This window comes from Lycorma delicatula, chromosome 10 (genome assembly GCF_047948215.1).
Source record: "Lycorma delicatula isolate Av1 chromosome 10, ASM4794821v1, whole genome shotgun sequence".
In the NCBI taxonomy this organism is placed as follows: domain Eukaryota; kingdom Metazoa; phylum Arthropoda; class Insecta; order Hemiptera; family Fulgoridae; genus Lycorma; species Lycorma delicatula.
Window position 1 is genome coordinate 1869392 of NC_134464.1, and position 22431 is coordinate 1891822.

The 22431-nt window shown below is 26.3% G+C and overlaps 1 protein-coding gene across 3 annotated transcripts in view; it reads right to left on the bottom strand.

The window, feature by feature from the left end:
- Nucleotides 1-17931: 17931 nt before the first annotated feature.
- Nucleotides 17932-22431, bottom strand: part of cno (adherens junction formation factor afadin) — a 650000-nt gene continuing 645500 nt past the window's right edge. For all 3 annotated transcript variants that reach the window (XM_075376810.1, XM_075376809.1, XM_075376812.1), the window contains 2 exons: nt 20310-20416; nt 17932-18420 (listed from right to left, as the gene is read on the bottom strand). In XM_075376810.1, the coding sequence (XP_075232925.1) occupies nt 18159-18420; nt 20310-20416 (369 nt within the window). In that variant the 3' untranslated portion in view covers nt 17932-18158. The remainder of the gene's footprint in view (nt 18421-20309; nt 20417-22431) is intronic.

Consider the following 22431-nt stretch of genomic DNA (forward strand, 5'->3'; position numbering starts at 1 on the left):
AGAAAAATTTACTGGCCTCACGAACCTATGAAAATGGGGACACGATTCAAACAAAGGAAATGTCCTTATTTATCCAACAGTAGCACTACTTAACACACTACCCAGCTGTGTTGCCTAAACCCAACAGCAACATAGGTTGACTGACAACCACTGATCATTGTCAGCCCCGATGATGTGAATGTAAACACATTGTACTTGTTGAAGCAATATATTGCTACAGTTAGCAGTATACGCAGTTTTACAGCATGGGGCCAGAGGCTGAGAAGCAATCATGCTTTACGTTATAATGTATTTTGAAATTAATTTTGTAACTAGCACTAACACAATACAAGTAACTGATGTAAAAAAATTACAAAGTTGCCGAATATGTAGCACTTCACTCCCTAATGCATGTTCTCATCTTCTTCTGACGATTCTGATGAACTCTTGCTTCACAAATTGATGATGACATGTTCAATTTGTTGTTCTAGAGGTCCTTGCAGCTTACAATACTGATCTTTATTTTTTATAACATGTTCACAACATTTTATCCAGCCCTCTACAGAGATCTGTAAACTTTTTATGACAAATTTCCATTGTTGCAGCTATCATTAATTGTACATTTTCAACTGCGATCCAGTTCTTCACTTGTGCCCATATCATCTTGATAAGATTCAAATCGCTAAGATATGGGGGGTAGGTGTAAATCAGGGAACCCACCTTCCTCCAATATCTCTATCTTATATGTTTTCAGATGATATTTATTTTTTTAATGGTCTCATGCAACTGAGCTTTCATCAAATTTTCATGGAATTGTAAACTGTTAGTTTGTAACCGGTCAATCATTGATTCTGAATTCAGTGCTAGGCTTTCTTCAGCATTGTGATAAAAAGCATTATTTGAAATAACGACACTGTTTACTGGCAAGTTAGACATTAATTTTTCTCTTATCTACTTTAAAAACATGTTGCAGTTCATCTGAGGAAGATTTATTTTATACATTTATAAAACTACAAATAAATACATTTAGGCGTAAACACTAAGCAGTAACAGCCGATTAGTCTGTATAATACTGCAAAGCATATCTCTATTTCAGTATCTAATAAAGAAATAATTTAATAATATAACTCAGGATTAAATAAGTAACTAATAAATATAAGACGTAAGTTTGTTTATTGAATGGAATAAACAATAGTCATACTGAATAAATACTATAATTAATCGAGTAGCATAATACACCTGTGCTCATTAGGCAGCAAGATATACAGCTATGCTATTCATCAGATTGTGCCCATTTGGCTTGGACAAGCGATACACATCTTTGTGCCCACAGAAAATGAGTCGTCATATGGACTTGTAATTTGGATTCTACCTTGCAATTGATGCAATATTTATTGCTAACTGTTCCTACCATATGTGCAAAAAATTAGTACAACTGAGGTGGTGGAAGCAAAATCAGTGTTGTCAACAACTTTCATGTCACAATACCTTTTCTAGAAAAAAAATCTGATGTGGGAACCACATGACTTCCTTACGTGCTTATTAAATTACATATACACATTTTTTTAAAATGAAAAGTACATAAAATTTTATTTTTTTAATCACTTCTGATATTTTTTCATATTCTTTTTTTTATTATTACTGAATTATTATTTATTGTAAAATATTTTTACAATCAGAGGTTAATAATTAATTATTAATAAATCAATATATATAAATTTAAAAAAATGTAGAAGTCTGATTTGAACCAATGTGCCTTCCTCTTCAAAGATACAAATATGTATTAATTAAAATTTCATTTGCCTGTAACTCTGGAACCAGTGTAAATAAGTACCACATATGATATATCGTTGAAAAGCTCTCAATGAAGGCACTTAAGAAAAAGTCCAAAATCCAAATTTTTTGGACACTTGGTTCAGTCGATTGCAATCAAAAACAGAGATACACAACTAGATGTTACAATAGTCCTAAATTCAAAATTTCAACATCCTATGGCTAATCGTTTTTGAGTTATGCAAGATACATTACGTATATATACACAGATGTACGCACAGACGTCATGCTGAAACTAGTCAAACTGGATTCAGGGATGGTCAAAATGGATATTTCTGTTGAAATCTGAAATGTTTCACGATCGCAATACTTTCTTTACTTTGTACAAGGAAGTAAAAACAGGGGAAAAGAAACTAATTTCTTGACTGTACATTTATCCTTCCTTATACTTACCTTGTAAATTTATGACTGAAATATAAAAGGAACAGTCCAGACTGATGTCTAAGCTAATAATATTACTAGTTCTTAATCTGAAGTTACTGAATTTGTAATGGAGTATTGTACAGACCCCACTACAATAACCTAATTTGTTGCTGGGAGGTGGTCATAAATTGAGCCCTTAGCATCACACAGTCATATTAATGTAGGTTAGATGCATGAAGATCTTCCTTTAAAGTACTTTTTTTATTAGTAATTTAATGCAATTAAAATACTGGAGTGGCTTATCTACTAAATCAATCAAACCACTCTGTCAAAACCATGATCAAACCACGCTGGCACAAACCACTACTCATTTCACATTACTGTTGTTTTAATTTCTTTAAATACTGACAATGCCTTTGAAGAAATAATTGCCTGATGAAGATACATAACAAATGATAATCAATTCTGTTAAGATTTGTTTCAACTTCTGATTTGTTCTTTTATTTATTAATTTCTTTCGATAGTAGTATTGTGTCATTTCTTTCTTTTTTCATATACTTATCCTTGTTTTTTATAATATTACTTATTTCCGAATGAGGTATTTCTATTTTGCAGTTACTTCATACTTTCATACTTGAATTTTAGTTTTAAAATTTCTTGTATTTCTTCTAACATAATCGGGTCTTTATTGGATTTTTTGAAGAGGTTGTTCATCTACTTTCTGTCATTTTATCTCTAAAAGCTTACATGGCTAAGAAGTGATTTATACTTAATACTTAATAACTGATTTGAGTAACTTGATTACTTAATTAGTAATTTATTTGATGAAAAATAATAATTACAATTATAAAGTATTATGAAAATGTAAAATACTATAATAACTACATAATGCAATGGAAAAGCATGCTAACAGAAGTCTCAAACTGAGTGTTAAAATAAATTATTATAAAAAGGGTACACTAATAAGGTCAGGCAACAAGAAAAATAGATATTTTTAAAATTTTAAATCCCCATTGTAAAATATATTCATAGTATAAACAACTGTGTATGGGGATATAAAATGAGAGTAAAACTAAAAGAACATCAAAAGGCACAAGCATCCATTTAAATTTAGAGACAAGGAGGATTTGGGTTACTGCAAACATGCAGTAATACTGCTACAAGAAGTTTTAAATAGATAATAATAAAAATTCACTCCTTTTCTTTATCCGCTTTGTCAACCAGTTAGTTTTAATGCTTTGTCAATCGGTTGACTTAAATTAATGGAGCTGTTATAAGTTGGTTATTATAGTGAGCAGATAAAATGAACAGGTCTATATATATTATTCAAAACCACCTACCATTAAAAAAATATTTTATTTTGCATCCTTTTCTCCCCTATCTGTTCTTTCCAATCAAATCTACTGTTTCGCTTGTACCTAAACCGAGCAAAAAGATAAAACCCTTCTATTCATAAAATAAGGAATATACAACAGCAGTAAAATAATTAAAGAGAAGAATGGCAACAATAGAAAAACTACTTAATAAAATTAACTGAAACTATCTAATTTCAAGTTGGCACTCCTAATAGAAAATATCAGAAGTTTAAAGGTGTTATTTTAAAAATATCTCCATTATTACAACCTCACAGGTGTTACAATAGTACAATAAAAAGTTTAGTATCCGTGCAAAGTTTCATAACTGGATTAAATAGTTTAAGTTGAGCGGAACAAATGTCACTAATTTTCTTCATAGCAGAAGACCTGTAGAAGTTTTGAATAATGCTTTACAATATCATATTAATGATCTTACTTGCAAAGACAGACACATAAAAATTTGGGAAATTTGTTAACAGAAGTATCATTTTTTATTATCATTCACAGTCCATGATAAATTGAATTAATGCAAAACATATGGATGGGTTGTTTTCATGACGGTCGACTCGAAATTACAAAAACACCTGAATTCACATTTGTATGGAACAATTTTAAAAGAAGTATTAGTTTTTTAAATCGCAAAGTAACTAATTATGAGTTACTTGTGATTATGTTAGTGAGTAAATGGGATTCATAATTTTGAGCCGGAAATCAAATATCAGAATACGGAGTGAAAATATCTGAGAACACCCGCTAGGAAACAAATTTGAAACCTACAGGTCGGCAAAAAAAATAATGCTAACAATGTTTTGGGACTATAAAACCCCTACTGAAATTATTTGGAAGAGCAAGTACTACTATGACATGCTAGAAAATAAAGTGAAGCCCACAATGGGGAGAAAACATCCTGGTTCTTTCGTAAAAGGTAAATTATTGTGTATAACAATGCGTCCCCATACTGGTTAAAAGACACAGGAATCTAAAAGTCAGATTGGGAGTTGTTACTACAATCACCTTACAGGCCTGATCTTGCACAACCACATTTTTTTTTTACAAGGAACCGAGTTCAGTAAAAATGAGTGGTTCAACTATGGCTAACCCACCGGGTTGGCCTAGGGGTGAACTCATCATCGCAAATCAGCTGATTTTGAAGTTGGGAGTTCTAAGATTCCAATCCTAGTAAAGGCAGTTACTTTTATTTGGATTTGAATACTAGATCGTAGATATTTGGTCTTCTTTGGTGGTTGAGTTTCAATTAACCATACGTCTCAGGAATGGTCGACTTAAGACTGTACAAGAGTACACTTCATATACATTCATTCATATCATCCTTTGAAGTAATACCTTACGGTGGATCCAAAGGGTAAACAGAAAAAGAGAGAGAGGTTGAAGAATGGCTCAGACACCGATATCAACAATTCATTACCACTAAAATAAGACAGTTGGAAAGTGTCTAAATAAAACCGAGTGTGGTGTTGAAAAGTAGCATTACTTTCACTCTCATAGGATAAATAATAATTTTTCTACAATCATTTGTCTCTTAATTACTAAACGATCCTCGTACAATAAATGTATATTTTACACCTTATGGAATTACCCATTGGTAAAGTATATTTTATTTCTTATAAACATACAATACAAGTAAATAATACAAATATAACAATAATAACTATTATTACAATACACTCATGCAAATACAAGAGTACTGCTAAAAACTTTTATTTTATTTTTACTTACATTTTGTAACTGAAATATAAGATTATATATATGTTTATACAGATTAATAATGATAAACAATATTAAACAATTTAAATGTAATAATAATGAAAACCATTTCTTTAATTATTTATTTAATAGTAATAATAACAATGATTAATTGTCTTTAAAACCTGCTATACCATAAAAACAAATAATGCTGTCATATAATTTTAATTGATCATGGTTTATAATAATAGTAACAAATGAATTATATAATTGACAAAATTTATTATATATTTGTATAAGTATTCATAAACATAGCGATATATATATACCTACAGGTATTATATATATTATAATACCTAGAGGTGTAATGGTGTTTTCTCATAGTTAATAAAGATACAAACTAACATTGATAATATGTATTCATAAAAATAGAACATTAATAAAAATATATATTAATAATAACAGTAATAATAATAATAATAATAATAATAATACACTTTACAACTGCTTTCTAAATTTGTAATTACAAAATCTTATAATATTATGTATTATAAAAAAAAATAAATAAATATAATCGTGCAAACAGAATACAAATACATTGTTTCTTTTTCTAATAATATGTCTATTTAAAGATAAAAAAAAGAATTGTAATCAAATTATAATTTACATCAATCATTAATTTAATAGATAAATAATTTTAAAAAATTCTATAAAAAAATAAATTCATTTAAATCTTATTATTGACAAAGTTTAGTGGTTTCTTCATCTTAGTCTTTAAAAAATTAGAACCTCTCACATATAATATAATAATGTTTCTTATACTATTAAAAAATCTTATAAATGATCCAAGAATGAATGAATTACTAACCTTTGCTTAAAATAATAAATTGTCTAATTTTTAAATAAATTAAAAATAATTAAATTGCTTATTAATATACTTGCATTTAATTAATTTTACTTTTAATAATAATAATAATAATAATGATTTCATACATATATAAAATATATTGTGTTATAATTATATAACTGTATTTTATTTTTATACTAAATAAATTTATTATTATTTTATAATACAACAAGTAATGATTAATTATTTACTATTAATATTACACACTATATATATATATATATATATATATATATATATATATATATATATATATATATATATATATATATATAATTAATTATAAAAGGCATTGATTCATGAGTAAGTGAATAAATAAATATTTACAAAAATATAAAATAAAAATAATGTATATTAAAAAAAAAGTATATATACATTCACATATACTTAATTCTCAGTTATACTGACATAATCATTATGATAATTAATTTGAAAATAAAGAATAAAGAAATAAACAAAAAAAAACCTGAAAGGAATGTTAAAATAATAAATATACAAAAGGCAAAGTTAAAAAAATGTACATATATATAAATATATATATTATAACAATATCATAATTAATATGATAACTGGTGTATTTAATTTTTATTATACCAATAAATTTTACTACAATACATAATAGATTACAATTTATATATATATATATATATATATATTTTTAAACATCCACAATAACTATTAGATAAAATTAAAAAAAAAAAAAAAATATTATAACTGTAATATGCTATTATTGCTATTTTCATGCTTATAAAATATGTTCTTTACTTCAAGGCCACTTCTCTTATCTTTAGCAAAGTCTTAGCTATCATTTCTTTAATGATGTTTGAGAAAGTTTCACAAACAAATCATCTTAACTGCAGTAATTTAAGGAATGATGGTACAAAACTAATCTGTTATGACTAACTGGTGAATATATTTTAAAATATATCAAGACATAAAAAAGGAAGGAAACATTCAGGACAAGCTAATTTCTTAAGAATAACACTTTTAGCATTAAAAAAATTATAAATAAGTAAACAACAAATAAAACGAAAGAAAGAACATATTTCTTTAGGTAGAGCTTTATACTTTTAATTCTGTTATTTTTTTAAAGTCAAAACAACAACCTCTGACTTACTTTTTTTCAAAAAGAAAAAATGTAGCTTAGAAAAAGTTGTTTTCTATAAAAAAAAAACCTAATTAATTCATTTAATTAAGAGTTTTTTCTTCTCGTTAAAATTTGTTCATTATAATTAGCAGAAAGAGAAATTTTGAAAGAAATCTAAGAAAAATATTGCAAAAAGCTTTGTAATAAATACATCAATGTATTTAGAGCAAAAGTTAGAAAAATGAGCAAAATTGGGATAACAAAATTTGAAATATTGTTCAAGAATAGAGTTATCTAAGAAGGAGATGTCATATAAACGTTTCTAATAAAAGAAAAGAAAAATGAAACAACTAAATAATAACTGTTTATAAACCAGAATTTATAATCTAAAACATTTAGGTACTGGTGTGCAGTTATTTCTATAATTTCAATAAAACTTATAGTTTCTATGTTTACATGTCAACATGTACTTCGATAGAAATTGCATGTAATTACTAATATCATGTACTTTCAATGTAATATATGTTTTTACCACCACTAAAATTATTTTAAATAAATAATAAATCACAACTCTACAATTATAGTAGATTAGTAAACCAACAAAATACAGACATGATGCCACATAATATTTGTTATAAAACATAGAACTTATTTATTCATAAACTATCCTTTTGCTAAATCTTATATTGCATGTTTGTGCTGTGTCTTAAATCCATTACAAAAGGTATATTCAAAATGAATGGTTTAGAGATCAGTATAGCAGGGAGAAAATACTGATATTCCTAATCAACACTTAACTTCTGAATATTCTCAAATTTCTTTTTGATTACCTCATAATTCAATCGGTTTGATCAGTTAACTAGAATACTACTATGCAAAAGGGTTACAGAATTTAAAAAATTTTTTTTAAAATTAGTATAACAAATTATTATTTATAATTCAACATTAAATAAAAAAGAAAGTTATTATTTTATTTATGATTATTTAGAAGTATTACAGCACCACAGAGGAAAATGTAATTAACAACGTGTCAATTAATATTGTAATATAAAATTACAACAATTATAAATAAATATACACATTCTATTTATAATATTTAATTAATAATATAATACAACATCTGTATTCTTTTTATAACCTATTATAATTAAAATCCTGTCATAAATTTTTCAGATGGATGTAAAGTACACAGGTTTATTACTTATACATGCTTTATTGTGGTTTTTATGATTAAATATTTTTTCTCAACAAATTGTTATAGCATCAAATTACAAAAGTATAACAATTTTTCATAACAAAAATTACACTTATGAAAAACATACAGCGATTTGTTTGCATACCTACTTACAAGTATAAAGAAATTAATAATTTTTAATTATTTTCTCTTTTTAATTACAGTTACAAATATACTAGCATTTTTATATCGTATTAAGTGTATATTAAAAAAATGTAATTTAGTAAAGAAATAAATTATGTAAAATAATAATTTACTTTCTATTATACTAACTGAAGCTTCATTTAATTTAAATTACTGTCTTAACCAAGAGATGAAATTTATAGAGTGATGATAGTCGGATAGATTAAGAGAATTCATTTTAGTGATAACTTATTGTACTATCTGTATCGTAATTAAACTAACTGGCATTGAACTGAAGTTAGCAGACAGGAAAGAGATCTAAGCAGTCCAGAAGGTCATATTTAGAAGAAAAAAAGGCTCATAAAGTTGTAGAAGATAACACAATTTTATTTCTTAAGAGAGAAAAATTTTAGAAGAGACTGTAAATATTCTAAAAATAAATCAAATTTCAACAAAATTTCTATTATTTAATTGTTTATTGGGAACTGTAATTGGTCTTATCGATGGATATTGCTAAACAGAAAATCTGGATATAATGTTGTCAAACATTCTCATAAGAAAATTCATTAAAGAATTTAATGGAAGACTGCTGGACTCAGAATTCAGAAGAATTTAATGAATAAAAGAAAAATATATGCTTAGAAAATTAAATCAAAAGAAGAGTAGAAGAATTTTTAATAAATGTTCTGTGTTGCAGACTAATAATATGATGACCAACAAACTACACAGCAAGCTTAAATAGTTTACAGGCATTTGTGTTCCTTTCACTTGGTCTACTAGTTTAATAATTTGTGTATTACAGTTTTTGATAGTATCAGAAGCAGTGAAGTTTCTACTATTAATATTTTCCAATGCTTTTGTTATTTTGTATAAAAACTTCACAATCAGACAAAAGTAAACTAAATAATACTTACGATTCCCTAAAACATAGCCATAGCAACATTTAACATTCCATTTCTGAAATTTAAGAACATCAATGTTAAGTTTATTTAACTGGATACTCTAGGCATTTATGAATAACCTCAATGTTCCTGTGAAAGGTTATGCGTGCCATTTATGTATGATGTTGTGTTGTAAAAATTTGTAATTTTTAATAACCTATTTACAACAATACTGTTTAAAAGTTTTTTTTATAAATACTTTTTATATATCTTGTATTGTTCCTAAGCATCAGACTGTATTCAGTAGTGAATAAAGAATGGATTGGCCTAATTGTCCAGGTTATTCTAATTTGAAAAATGATACTAAAGCTATTTTGTTTATGCTGAATGATGATAGTGGTGATGATAATGATGATGAGGCTACGGCTATGCTATGAAATGATAGTTCTTAAAGTGAAAAAATGTAATGGAATCTTTGGTAAGTGAAACATTAAGTACATCACAAATCAAGGTATCCATTGACAACTGTATTGAAGTCGGTGAAATCGATAACAGTCCAGTATTTATCCAATTATTATTAATGAAAATCTAGGCCCTGTTCCACCAATAAATTTCAATTGTGAAATTGATCCAATTCACTATTTCCCATTACTTCTTGATGATGATCTGCTCAACCGCATTTGTAAAGAAACCAATTTATACACTGAGAAAAAGATTGCTAGCTACATTTTTCTGCCTCTAGGAGTTTAACATGGAAAGATATATCTTTGTATGAAAAGCTTTTTTTTTGTGTAATAATAAATATGGGCCTTCACTCCCTTCCAGATATATCAGATTAATTTTTGATTCAATGGGAGAGTATAATCCCTTTTTTCTGTGATGCATTTGGGTGGTATGAGTTCTTCAGATTATTTTTGAACTTGCATTCTAACCATGAAGAGGGTCAGGATGATATGATTCGTGGTAAAACTTTTAATTGCACCTATATTGAAACAAATCAGAGAAAAATGTGTATCATTTTACAATGTTACATCAAGTAGCTACTGACAAAAGTACAATCTCTTTCAAAGGAAAAATCTCTTTCCAGGTTTACAATCCAAACAAACCCTCAAAGTCCAGTATAAAAATATTTATTATATCTGATCGCAGTAACGTTATATTTATAACTTTCTTCCTTACTTTGGTAAACAGTATGTTACCCCTGGATACAAGTTATTAAAAACAACACAAATTGTTAAAACATTGTTTCAATCTGTAATAAAAGGTTTGCACAATCTGCCTTCTGGGAGTCAAGTACGCATTGACAGGCATTATAGCGGCCTAGAAGTGTGCAGTGAACTAAATTCAATGAATTTTATGACTTCTGGTACTGTAGTGCCTACCAGAAAAAGTATGCCAAAAAATCTAAAAAAACATAATTAGAAAAATGAAAAAGGGTGATATAAAATCATATTCTTGCTTTGTGCTGGAAAGATAAAAGAGTGGTAAACATAAGTGCAGCACATAAAGGAAGAAAGAATAATGTTGTAGAAGTATCAAGCAGGCACAATAAACCTCCGGTCAAAAAACCAGAATTAGTTCAAGATTACACACCTAACATGAGGGCTCTTGATTGTAGCGACCACCTACATATCACCACTTTCAAATGGTCAGAAAATTCTTTTTTTGGATTCTTGAAGTGAGCATTATAAATTCTTATCTCATATATATAAATCTGTTTAGGAAAAAAATGATAAAAAAACCCTCCTCACAAGATGTATTGAAAGAGTTTAGTCAGGGAGTTAGTAAAAGAAGTTGATATAAGAGAGATTGGAAAGAAGAGGCGAGGCGACTACCTCAAGAACCAAGTGAGGAGCACTTAGCTAAAAAAAAAAAACAGAATTTCATGGTACAGAAACCAAGGGGGTTGGGATGCATTATATGTGCTAAAAAAATATATAAGAAAAAAAACAATATAATTCTATAAAATGTGCTGAAAACAGCCATCTCTTCATCCTGATGAGTGTTTTGAAATACACCATATCCAAAAGAAATTTTGACCATTTAGTCTAAAATCAATGATTAATTGTAAATATTTTTACAACCTCTGTTTCATTGAACTAATTTAAAAAAGTATTATTTAAATAATTTAAAAATTGCATGTAAGAGTGAAAGTTATCGAGAACTAAAAAGTTATGAAGTTATTAGGGGATAACATTTTTTATTTTAAAAAAAATGTTCAAACATTAACTCACTTTTAAAAAATTGTAGTATTCTCTTCAAAGAAAAGTACTAATGAAATTATAGATTAGGACACCAAAACAACATAAAAAAGTGAATAACTTTTATTTGCATAACAATTAACTTTTGTGTATATTTTTACAGCAAGTTTAATGCCATTTAAGATCATATAAAACAAAAAAAAAACAAAATGTCTATTTTCATAATTTACTCTGAAAAAAATTTGGCTGAGTTAAAACTAGGTCAAAAACAGGCCAGCAAAGGAATGGTTAAAATAAATTATAAATAACAGTAATAAAGTGAATTGTTTTATACGAACATAGATAAAAACTTCTTTTCCGTTAAATTCAACACTTATAATTAATTAATAACTTTAAAGAGACATTTTTAAATTAAATGAATAATGAAAAATCCATCAAATTAAAATTAGAATCACAAATCTTTCTCTAGTTTATCAAAAAATTAACACAATTTTTAAGAAAATATAAAAAATATTCTGAATCTATCTTTATATAAACTACATTGAACAACAATCTTAACATAAAAACTATTAAATTTTATTAATTTAAAAAAAATTTTTAATTGTAAATTTTATATTTTAAATAAATTCTGGAAAAAATGTTTTTTCCTAACTTTCTACTAATACAAAGATTCACAATTACTCAAATAAGAATAAGCTAAAACTATTCTAGATAACATATGATATTGAACTCCATTACAGCACTTAAAATATAAAATGTATGTGCAAGCAAATAGCCAATGACTGGAAAAAACTAAATCAGGAATTAAAGAAATACAATTTTTAATGAAAGGTACATAAAATAAAACTGGTTTAGGATAAATTAAAATATAAATAATATGAATACTCAGTTATCAATTATTTCAGATGAAAGAATAACTTAAAATTTGAATAAAATTCATAAACAATTTAAATATCTATAAATTTAGAACGATACTGCAAAAATGAAATCGACATCTCTCTTAAAATAGTAATATATTAAAAAAACAAGAAAAAAAAGAAAAATAATTCTCAGTAATGTTTTTTTTTTAAATTAATGTTATATGTTACTAATATTTATCAATTACACGGTACAGTATGAATAAAAACTTACAATATTTGTTTAATTTTCAACTGTCATATTTTATTTCAATTGTTGTTTATAGATAGAAAATAATTTATGAATATATTAATATTCATTTATTTATTTTTAATTTCTGTATACAATGCTTCTAATATAATTTTTCCTTACAATACAGAATCTAATATTACTCATAAAAATATAATATAATAATTGAAAAAATAAATAATAAATACATATATTTAAAATGTTTCATATGTGTATACTGCTACTGAATAATTAGTTATAACAAATTTTATTCTAGGTTAGGTTTATCTGCTTTCCTCTGAAATATAGGTTTCTTTCTCACGAATGTATATGTCTAAAGGGGAGTTGTAGAGGAAAACTGTGTATTTTTCTTCACCCGTGAATTAGTATATCTACCATTTCTGATATAACCTATATAACGTGTAATTGATTTGAAAAAAATATTTATTTTTAATTTGACACCTGATTTGAAGTTACTTGATTTGAGTTACTAATTTGAACAATATAAATTAAAAACATTAACATAGAAACATTTTTCTGAAAAATATGCATCAATTATCTGGCTAAAGCAAAAATTTGGACTCAATATTGTGTTTTGGTTATGATCAGTTCTCAAAGTTATCATGAATTTAATCTGTTTCTGGTTTTACAAATGCCAAATATTATAACTGTACTAAAATAAAATAACACATGAAATAAAATTAATTTATTAAAAAAAATATGTTTATTTACATATACCTAATATAGGTATTTCCCAAATTACACAAAAAATATATATATATATATATTTCTAAAAAATCCAAGTTTTAACAAAAATCATGTAAAGTCCAGGACATTTAATGTAAGTGAATAAAATTTTATATTAATGGATACTAACAGATTATTGAAAAAATTGTCTTTTAGTTTAATTTTTTCTGTATCAATTAAAAAATTGATAATTTTTTAAGGTATATTTAACAATCAAATAAAAGTTCCTTTTCATATATGTTAAGTTACAATGTTAACATGTTTATATATATATATATATATATATATATATATATATATATATATATATATATATATATACACACACAAGAAGAAATTTATGAATAGTAAATTTAAATTATTTACCTTAAAATACTGTTTATTATTATATCTATTCAAATCACACAAGCACTTTCACTGTGGCTTCTTCATGCGTTTGTTAAATAGAATCTTAATATCAAGTTAATATCAACAATTTTTATAAACTTGTTATTCTGTTGGTCATTGAGTTAAAACTGAATTGCTATTACAAGATATTACATACTAAAACCTGGTGGTGTATTAGAACTATTCTAATATTTTTAAATTACCTAAAATTCTTTAGAGGAGATTAATATAAAAAAATACACAACTGTTATTAATAGTTATAAAACAAAACACATAGATCCATTAATCAATAAAATAAAAGAAAAACATAATAATAAGATTAATAAATTTACGATAATAATCAATATTTTCCGATTACATATAATATAATCAACAAGAATGAGAAAAAACATTTAATTAAAGAATTTAAGATAGCATACAAAACGAACAACCAAAGGTTGAGTAAGAAATTAAATGAAAATAAATCCACAATAATAAATATAATTAGCCAGGTGTGTGTAAAACAAAATGTGGTAAAGAAGATAAAGTTATAAATAGGCTATGTCTAACAGAAAGTTTTAAAAAATATACCAAGAACATTTGCAATCTTATATATATTCAAAACAAAGTCAAATTATGCAGAATGTATAAAAAAAAGCAACACATATTTAATGATTTAGACATTATAAAAATATTAGAAATAGAAATAAATATAAAACATTAACAATGGAAATATTATTAAATATAATTAAAAATAGTGACAATAAAAATGGTATAAATAAACAATTAGTTTTTGGTAAAAAACAGATTGATAAGGAGAATTTTAGATAATTTAAAGATAATATATAAATTATATAATACACCACCAGATTGGGTATATATCTTGTCAATAGCAATTCAGTTTTAACTCTATGACTACTGACAAAATAACAACTCTAAACAAATGCTGATATTAACTTGAGATTTTATTTAACACTTGAAGAAGCTGCATCCACAATGAAAGCATTCGTGTGAATTGAATAGATATAATAGTAGGCAGTACTTTAAGTTTAAATAAATAATTTTAACTTATTCATAAATTTATTTTAAAATTTGAATTTTACACTGCAAGATGCTTATATATATATATATATATATATATATATATATATACACAACACATACATATATACACTTTCTTTTTGAAGTAATTTAATTCAGCATTACATTTGGTGCTTACATGTATGTATATTAGTGGAATAAAACAGCAAAAAAAGTACTCCTTTGAGGTCTATAGGAAACGTGGATTTAAAAGACACCATATTTCTTTAGTATATGAAGTATCCTCAGCTAAAAACTACTGATAACTGATACTGTTTTTTTTAACACTGAATAAGTGCTCTTCATTTTCACAAACATATTCAATTGTATTAGAATTGATCTCAGACAACAAATTGCATAATAACGATTAAAAGTTCTCAAAATATTGAATTTACATTAATAGACTTGTTGTGTAACATAGAGGATTATCATATCATTAAGCAACAATAGGATATTATTACACAGAAATACTAAATAATACCATTTTATAAATTAATAGATATTACATAAGTTGTTATGGTATTATGGAGCGTAATTGATTACAGATTTAAAAATATGGTATAAATTATATTAATAATGGATGATAAAATATAAACATATTATTTATAAAAGAATTCATTTTTACAAAGAATAACTGCAGCATATTTATTTTAATACATTATGTAATACTAATAATAACAACAATAATAATAATAAAGGAAAATGTAACAATGAGATCAAAAAGTTTTTTTACTTAAAAATTAAACAAATCGCCTAAAAAATTTTAACTATATTATTTTTATTTAATTTTTATTAACCAGAGATCACATACAAAAAGGGTTTTTTAGTGGTTTAGTAGTAAATTTTATTAGTGCACATTATTTTAAAAAATCTACATTACAATTATATACAGAATGGAGCAAAGGAAACATGTTTTTTAAACCACTAGTACTCAGCAGCGAGTGGAGGTGACCTTCGGCGACCTCTCAGACTATTCAGTTTCAATCGCTATGGAGTGATGGAGTGTTGGAGCATAGAACATCAGGTGTTTGCTGTCTAGCAGATTTTTAGCAACGTGATTCTGTGGTCATGGTTCAATGTCTTTTCTGTCAAAATTTTAATGTCGAATGTTGAGGTGCAGTTCGAGACACCACACTCCAATGGGTTAAGGTGTTTAGAAGTACTGGATTTAAGAAAAATAAAAACCACCTGGCCTTCCCTGTTTAGTCTGAACTCTGGAAAATTTATATAGAGTGAGAAGGGCAGTTCTTGCTAGTCTGAAATGATCCGCTAGGCATCAGGCTCTAGCCATGATGCCATGATGATGGGTATGTCACGTCATTCGCTTCACCGCATCTTGGTATGGGCATTGGAGAACCTGCATGAACTATACCAAAAACCTCTCCACAGCTCAAAAGTAATAGTGTGGTGGTGTCTCCAAGATAGGAATTGTTGGTCCTTACTTTCTTGAAGAGGGGGAACCGCAGTTACAGTGACATCAGTGAGTTATATCGACATGTTAAACAACTTCCTGCATCCAGAACTGGAAAGGCATCGGGTGAACATGAGAGAAATGCGGTTCCAACAGGATGGTGCCACAGCTCACATGGCTAGAACATCAATTAAAGCGGTTTGACAAATGTTTCCTGGAGATGTCATTTCACGATTTGGTGATGTTTCTTGGCCCTCACGGTCTTTCGATTATCAATTTGTGACTTCTTTTTGTGGGGCTACCTGAAATCAAGAGTGTATGTGAACACACCAACGCACAATCAAAGACCTGAAAATTTCCATTCGTCAGGAAATTGAAGCTGTGTCAAGTGAACTGTTGGAGAAAGCTGTGCAGAGCTTTGAGGAGAGGCTGTGAATTTGTGTCTGAAAAGAAGGATGTCATCTTACTGACATTATTTTCTGAACCTAATTAAGGGTATGTTGATTTCAAAAATTCAATAAAAGTATTATTATTTAATGTAAACAAATTTTTTCTATAATTAAAACAACTGAAGTTATTCAGTAGTGAATAACATGCATTTCCTCTGTTCCACCCTTTACATATATATATGTGTGTGTGTGTGTGTGTGTGTGTGTGTGTGTGTGTGTGAGCATGAGCGTGAGTGTGTTGTTACCACTGGGTAAGTGTTCTTAACATTTATTGACTATATTTGGTGGTTTTTATAATAAAATTAATTATATTATATATATATACTTTTATAAAATATTTTTCATTAAAGAAATATAAATTTATTATCATAAAATTGTACATATTAATCATTAAAAATTCAGTTCAGTAATTATAATTATCTCAGTTTTTCATGGAATGTGTATTAACCCTTGAGAGGATGGTAAAAACCAAATGAAAACTTTAATCTACTTTCAAATAGAAATTTCATTCGTTCAGGTTTTTTCAGCTTACAGTTTAAAAATGAGAAAGGAAGTGTGAGACAGACTGATTTATTATTTGTTAGGTCTCTAAAGATCTATTGCAGAAAGAGTTAACGGTTAAGGAACTAAGAAAAATAATCTGGCCATCAAATTAAAGATTCCATTAAATATGGAAAATAGAAAATACAATGAATAATAAATATATCAATGAGTATAAAAGTTAAAATATATACAAGTTAAGAAACGAATGTAACTTCTGGCAAAAATTTTAATAAGGCAAGTTTATCCTTTTGAATCAATATTAAGATAAATGCTAACAAAACCAAGAAACAATGATTTATTTGGAATGATTTATTTTATCAGAACAAAATTTTAAAACAACAAAAATAAAATGTTCATAACATTTCTTAATTATGTACTTATTAAAAAACAAGTAAATAGTTTTCAAATTGAAGTATAATCAATTAATTTCAAACCTTTACTAAAACTTTTATCTACAAAACACTCATCCATTACACTTACTGCAATAAACAAAGTACAATTATTATAATAACTAACTCAAGGGTTAAATTTTAGTAAATAAATAACAAATTAAAGGTATTTAAGCTACCTATAAAAAAGTGATAAGATGTGCACATTTATACATAACAGCTTTTTTAAAATTATTAATTATAGTGTAAAATTTAAAAAAAAAATTAATATTTCATCTTTGGTTATTAATTTTGTTTTAATTAATAAAAACTGAAATAAATTTTGTTTACATATAATTATATAAGATAAAAACAAAATTTAAAAAAAATTACATTATTTTTCTAATTGTTACTTGCATTATTATTATTATTATTGTTAGTATTATTAATATTAGTGGTCCCAGGTCCAGGAGGCGTACCTATATTATCTATATCACGTTGTGCACGTGATATTTTCACTTTATCACGTGGAGTACCATCTTCACCAGTTTCCATGGCAAACATTTTCATTTTTTCTTTAAAACTTAGTTTTTCTGGTACAGTACCAACTTTGTTTGCAATAAGTTTTTGATGTTGTTCTTGTAATCTACGCTGACGAGGATCCCTATAAAAAAAAAAATAGTATTTTAGGAAAATTAGCTATGATTATCATTCAAAAAATTTAATAGCTTTTTCTGTTGCCTCGCAAAGTTTCTATGTTAAAATGATGTTTACCAAATAGAGATTCTCTTTTGTAAACAAAGTTGCTTTTATTGTGGAATTTTAATGGGTTAGCACTGATGTATAATTCTAATTATAAATACAAGATCACAGTAAAAGAATGGTAGGGTTTTATTAAATAAAAACAAAAATACGAGGTATTATTGTTTTATTTGCCAATTTTTCCATCTCATATTTTTTTAAATAATGAAACAATTTCAATATGCATGCCCTTCATCGCTCTGCAAATAAGGACTAAAGGATCTTCTGTTTCTCCCCACACACAATGTAATTAATCTTTCATTGTGGTTTAAATTGCTCCCTTAATTCTTTCCATTAAGTGATTTGTTTCAGGTCACACAGTTTTTGTGAGTAACCAATGTTTTTTAATAACTAACCAAAAAAAAAAAAAACAAGTGGATTAGTTCTGGACCTTTTGGAGGCTAGGGTGGAGAGCATTTTCAGTCAACCCCATCTATCTTCAGATGTTTCTTCAAAACCCGGATAATGAATGCATTAAAATTTGGGTATGAAAATTTTCAGATAAAAATTTTATCTATTTTTTCAGGACCAGTATATTTTTATTCAGGACTTTGGGGTTTAATAAAAGGCCTACTAAATATTTTTCAAATATAAAGATTTTACTAATTTTGTATTCTCTTTACTGTTGATTAGAATGTAGTCCTTCATTTTGGTTACAGTATATTACTATAAAAAGAAAAATTGTTAAGGGTGTAGAATTGTTTTCTAAGGTTAATTATTTAATTAAAGAACATTAATTGCTCCACAAATTGGTCAAAAATACTATTACAGACAATGTGTAGTTTTAATAGCTTAAATTAAATAAAAAAAGGAAAAAATTATCTTTATTTTGTATGTAATACAGAATTTGTAACAATATTGCATATAATAGTTATTTATTGTATATATTATTTTAGTTATTCCACATTCTTTTCATAAAAAAAGATGACTAAAATTTTTTTATTTACAAAGTTTAAATCCCATCAACCTGCAAATATTCACCTTTGTATAAAATTTTATACGTTTAAAATAATGAATTGAATTTTTCGTCAACAATGATAATTAACAGAAATTAAAAAAAAAAATTATTAAAAATTAAACACTGCTGTTTAGTTTTATTCTAAAAATCTTCAACTAAATGAATGATAGATGGATGAAGTTTTTACTTGATAAAAATCCATATTACATATTACAGTAACAGCTGTTACAGTACACAGGTATTCTGTTTGTTACAACTGAGAAAGGTACTGTGTACCGAAACACAGCTATTGTGGTTTTTTTAAATAAATTTTTTGTGAAAATCAAATATTTTATTTTTGGTAAAATGAATGATTATTTTGTTTTCTTTTACTTCAATTAACTGTTATATAATAATGTATTTGTAATAATAAATTATGTACAATATATTCCTTATAAGTTATTTAATTTTAAAGTTTATTCGATGTGTGAATCCTTCTTCTCGATGTACTGGAGCCTGGACAAATTATACAAATAATTTACCTTCAATATTCATATTAAGTTTATGTTAATTTAAAAGATACAATTTTTTGACTAACAAACAAGCCATGTGTTCTTAATGTAAAAGTAACAGTTAAGAAGAAGTAATTTATAACAAAATAATTAAATAAGAAGAAATAACATATGCTTCCATGATTGAACAAATCTATTCAAACAATATTTTTTTTCAAATTTCATCTAAATAATAATTAAGATTAATGTAATATTAAATTGTTAGACATCACAAAAAGATAAAAAAAAGGATCAACTACTTACTTGTAAACTTCTTGTGCACCAATTACACCAGGAGTTGTACCAGTAAAACAAGGAGTGTCTGGAGTTATAGGAGAGGCTAATAATGTTTCAGCCTCATCAATGAAATGCTAGAATAAAAAAAAATTCATTGTGACTTCCTACATTCATGAAGACGTTAAAAAAAAAAACAAATTATATAAGTTTTACTCATATATATGAGTAAAACAAACATATATATAAAATTTAAAAAAAAACGATCAATAAGACTAATAAAATAGAAAAAGTCAATAGATTCAAATACTTCATGAAATAATAGAACAAAATGAGATAGAAAAGAAAGCTCTAAAAGAAAAAAATAATAAAACTAAATAAAGCCTATGCACTAACCAAAAACGTTTTTAACAAAAAATGCTTATCCAGAAATATAAAATTAACACGATAGAATTTCATGATAACATCTGAATGCTTATCTTTCCATAATAAAAGTTCAGTAGAAAAAGTATGAAAAAAGAATTTTGCAGAAAATCTTCCCACCTAAAACCCGCAGAAGGCAACAAAATTCAACCTAATGAATAAACTAAAAAATTCTCAAATACAATTAAAAGGAAAAGACTTTAATTTTACAGCCATCTTTGTAGAATGAATAATAATAGATTATAAAAAAGATTCAATAACTTTGCAAATGAAAAAGTGTAACTAAAATGGTTTATAAAAATCTCATAGGATTAAAAAGAAAAAAGTACTTGTAGAAGATAGAGAAAAATTATCAAAAACATGAAAGAATTCTGGAAAAAATATTTTTCCAAAAAAGACGATAAAAGTGGATACAAGAAAGAAAAGAAAAACAATCAGAAAGAATGAAATAAGCGAAAAAATTGAAAAAAAAAAAAGAATCTGAAATGAAACCATAATGTTCACATTTATATATATAAACAAAAAATATTTTTAAAATACTTGTAACAATTAGTAAAATATTTTTATTTCTGTAATCATGAAGATTTTCTGGTAGTAAAAATGAATTATTGAAGAAAGAACTATAAATAACATAAAAGGAATAAAGAATATATGATATGTAAATGATCGGGTTTGGCTTTGTTATGCAACATAACAAATTGCCATTAGGAAACTCTTTCATATATACCTGCTGAAAGAATAGAATAGCAACCAGGGTAAGGGCAGAAAATTTAACAGAAGAATATTACACTGCAGAGATCATATGCTCTCCGTGCAACCAAATGGACTGAGCAATCTTTCCTTTTTTTTTAATAATTAATTCAGGAGAAGATTTAGAATCATAACTAAAACTGACACGTCCAAAATTCTGCTCCATTTCTTTCCATTTTCCTGGCGTCAGGTAAAATGTAGGAAATTTTCAACAATTTAGTCAATAACCGAAAAGATTTTTCCAGCAAAAGCTGTCTAATGAACACTACGATCACTTTAAACTGATTCGATACTGTGCCTATTAAGGGAGGTACAATTTTTTTGTCTTCGAAACCCAATTTTTTCCACCCCCTGGGCCAATGATTGGTAATATCAAAAAACTTTTCTTAGACAACTTTTAGGCCTTATCCAAAGAATAGTAGAAACTTTAAACAAATTTGATATTCTTTTTAAAATAGAAAGTTATAGCAATGTTTTGTTTTGTCGAAAAAGCCCCCATTTCCACCCCCATATCCGATTTTGCCCATTAACAAACTCAACCGAGCTTTTGGGTCGTTATATTTTACGTATCAATTTGAAAATGATTATTGTAAAATTACAGCAGTTATCGTGTGCACAAGAACATGAAATATATAGATATAAATGTATATATAAACTTTTGAACTGACGGTAGTTTCGGGGTCTGGGGGATGTGAAACGTGAAGATATGTCAATATTTTCTGGAAGTCAAATCATGGTACCCATTACAATAGGTAGCTTTCTAATGAAATCTACCTAAAAATTATACAAGATCTTTTTCACACCAATTTTCCAGCAATATAGAATGAAAGGATCTTCCAATTGTATGCCTATGGTGTGTTCAAGAAGTATCCATCCATACAGCATTAAAATAAACAACATTTTACACGTTTGATCATCGATGTACAATTTAGTCTTTTGATGAATGATTCTTGAGACAGATAACAACATAAACACTATT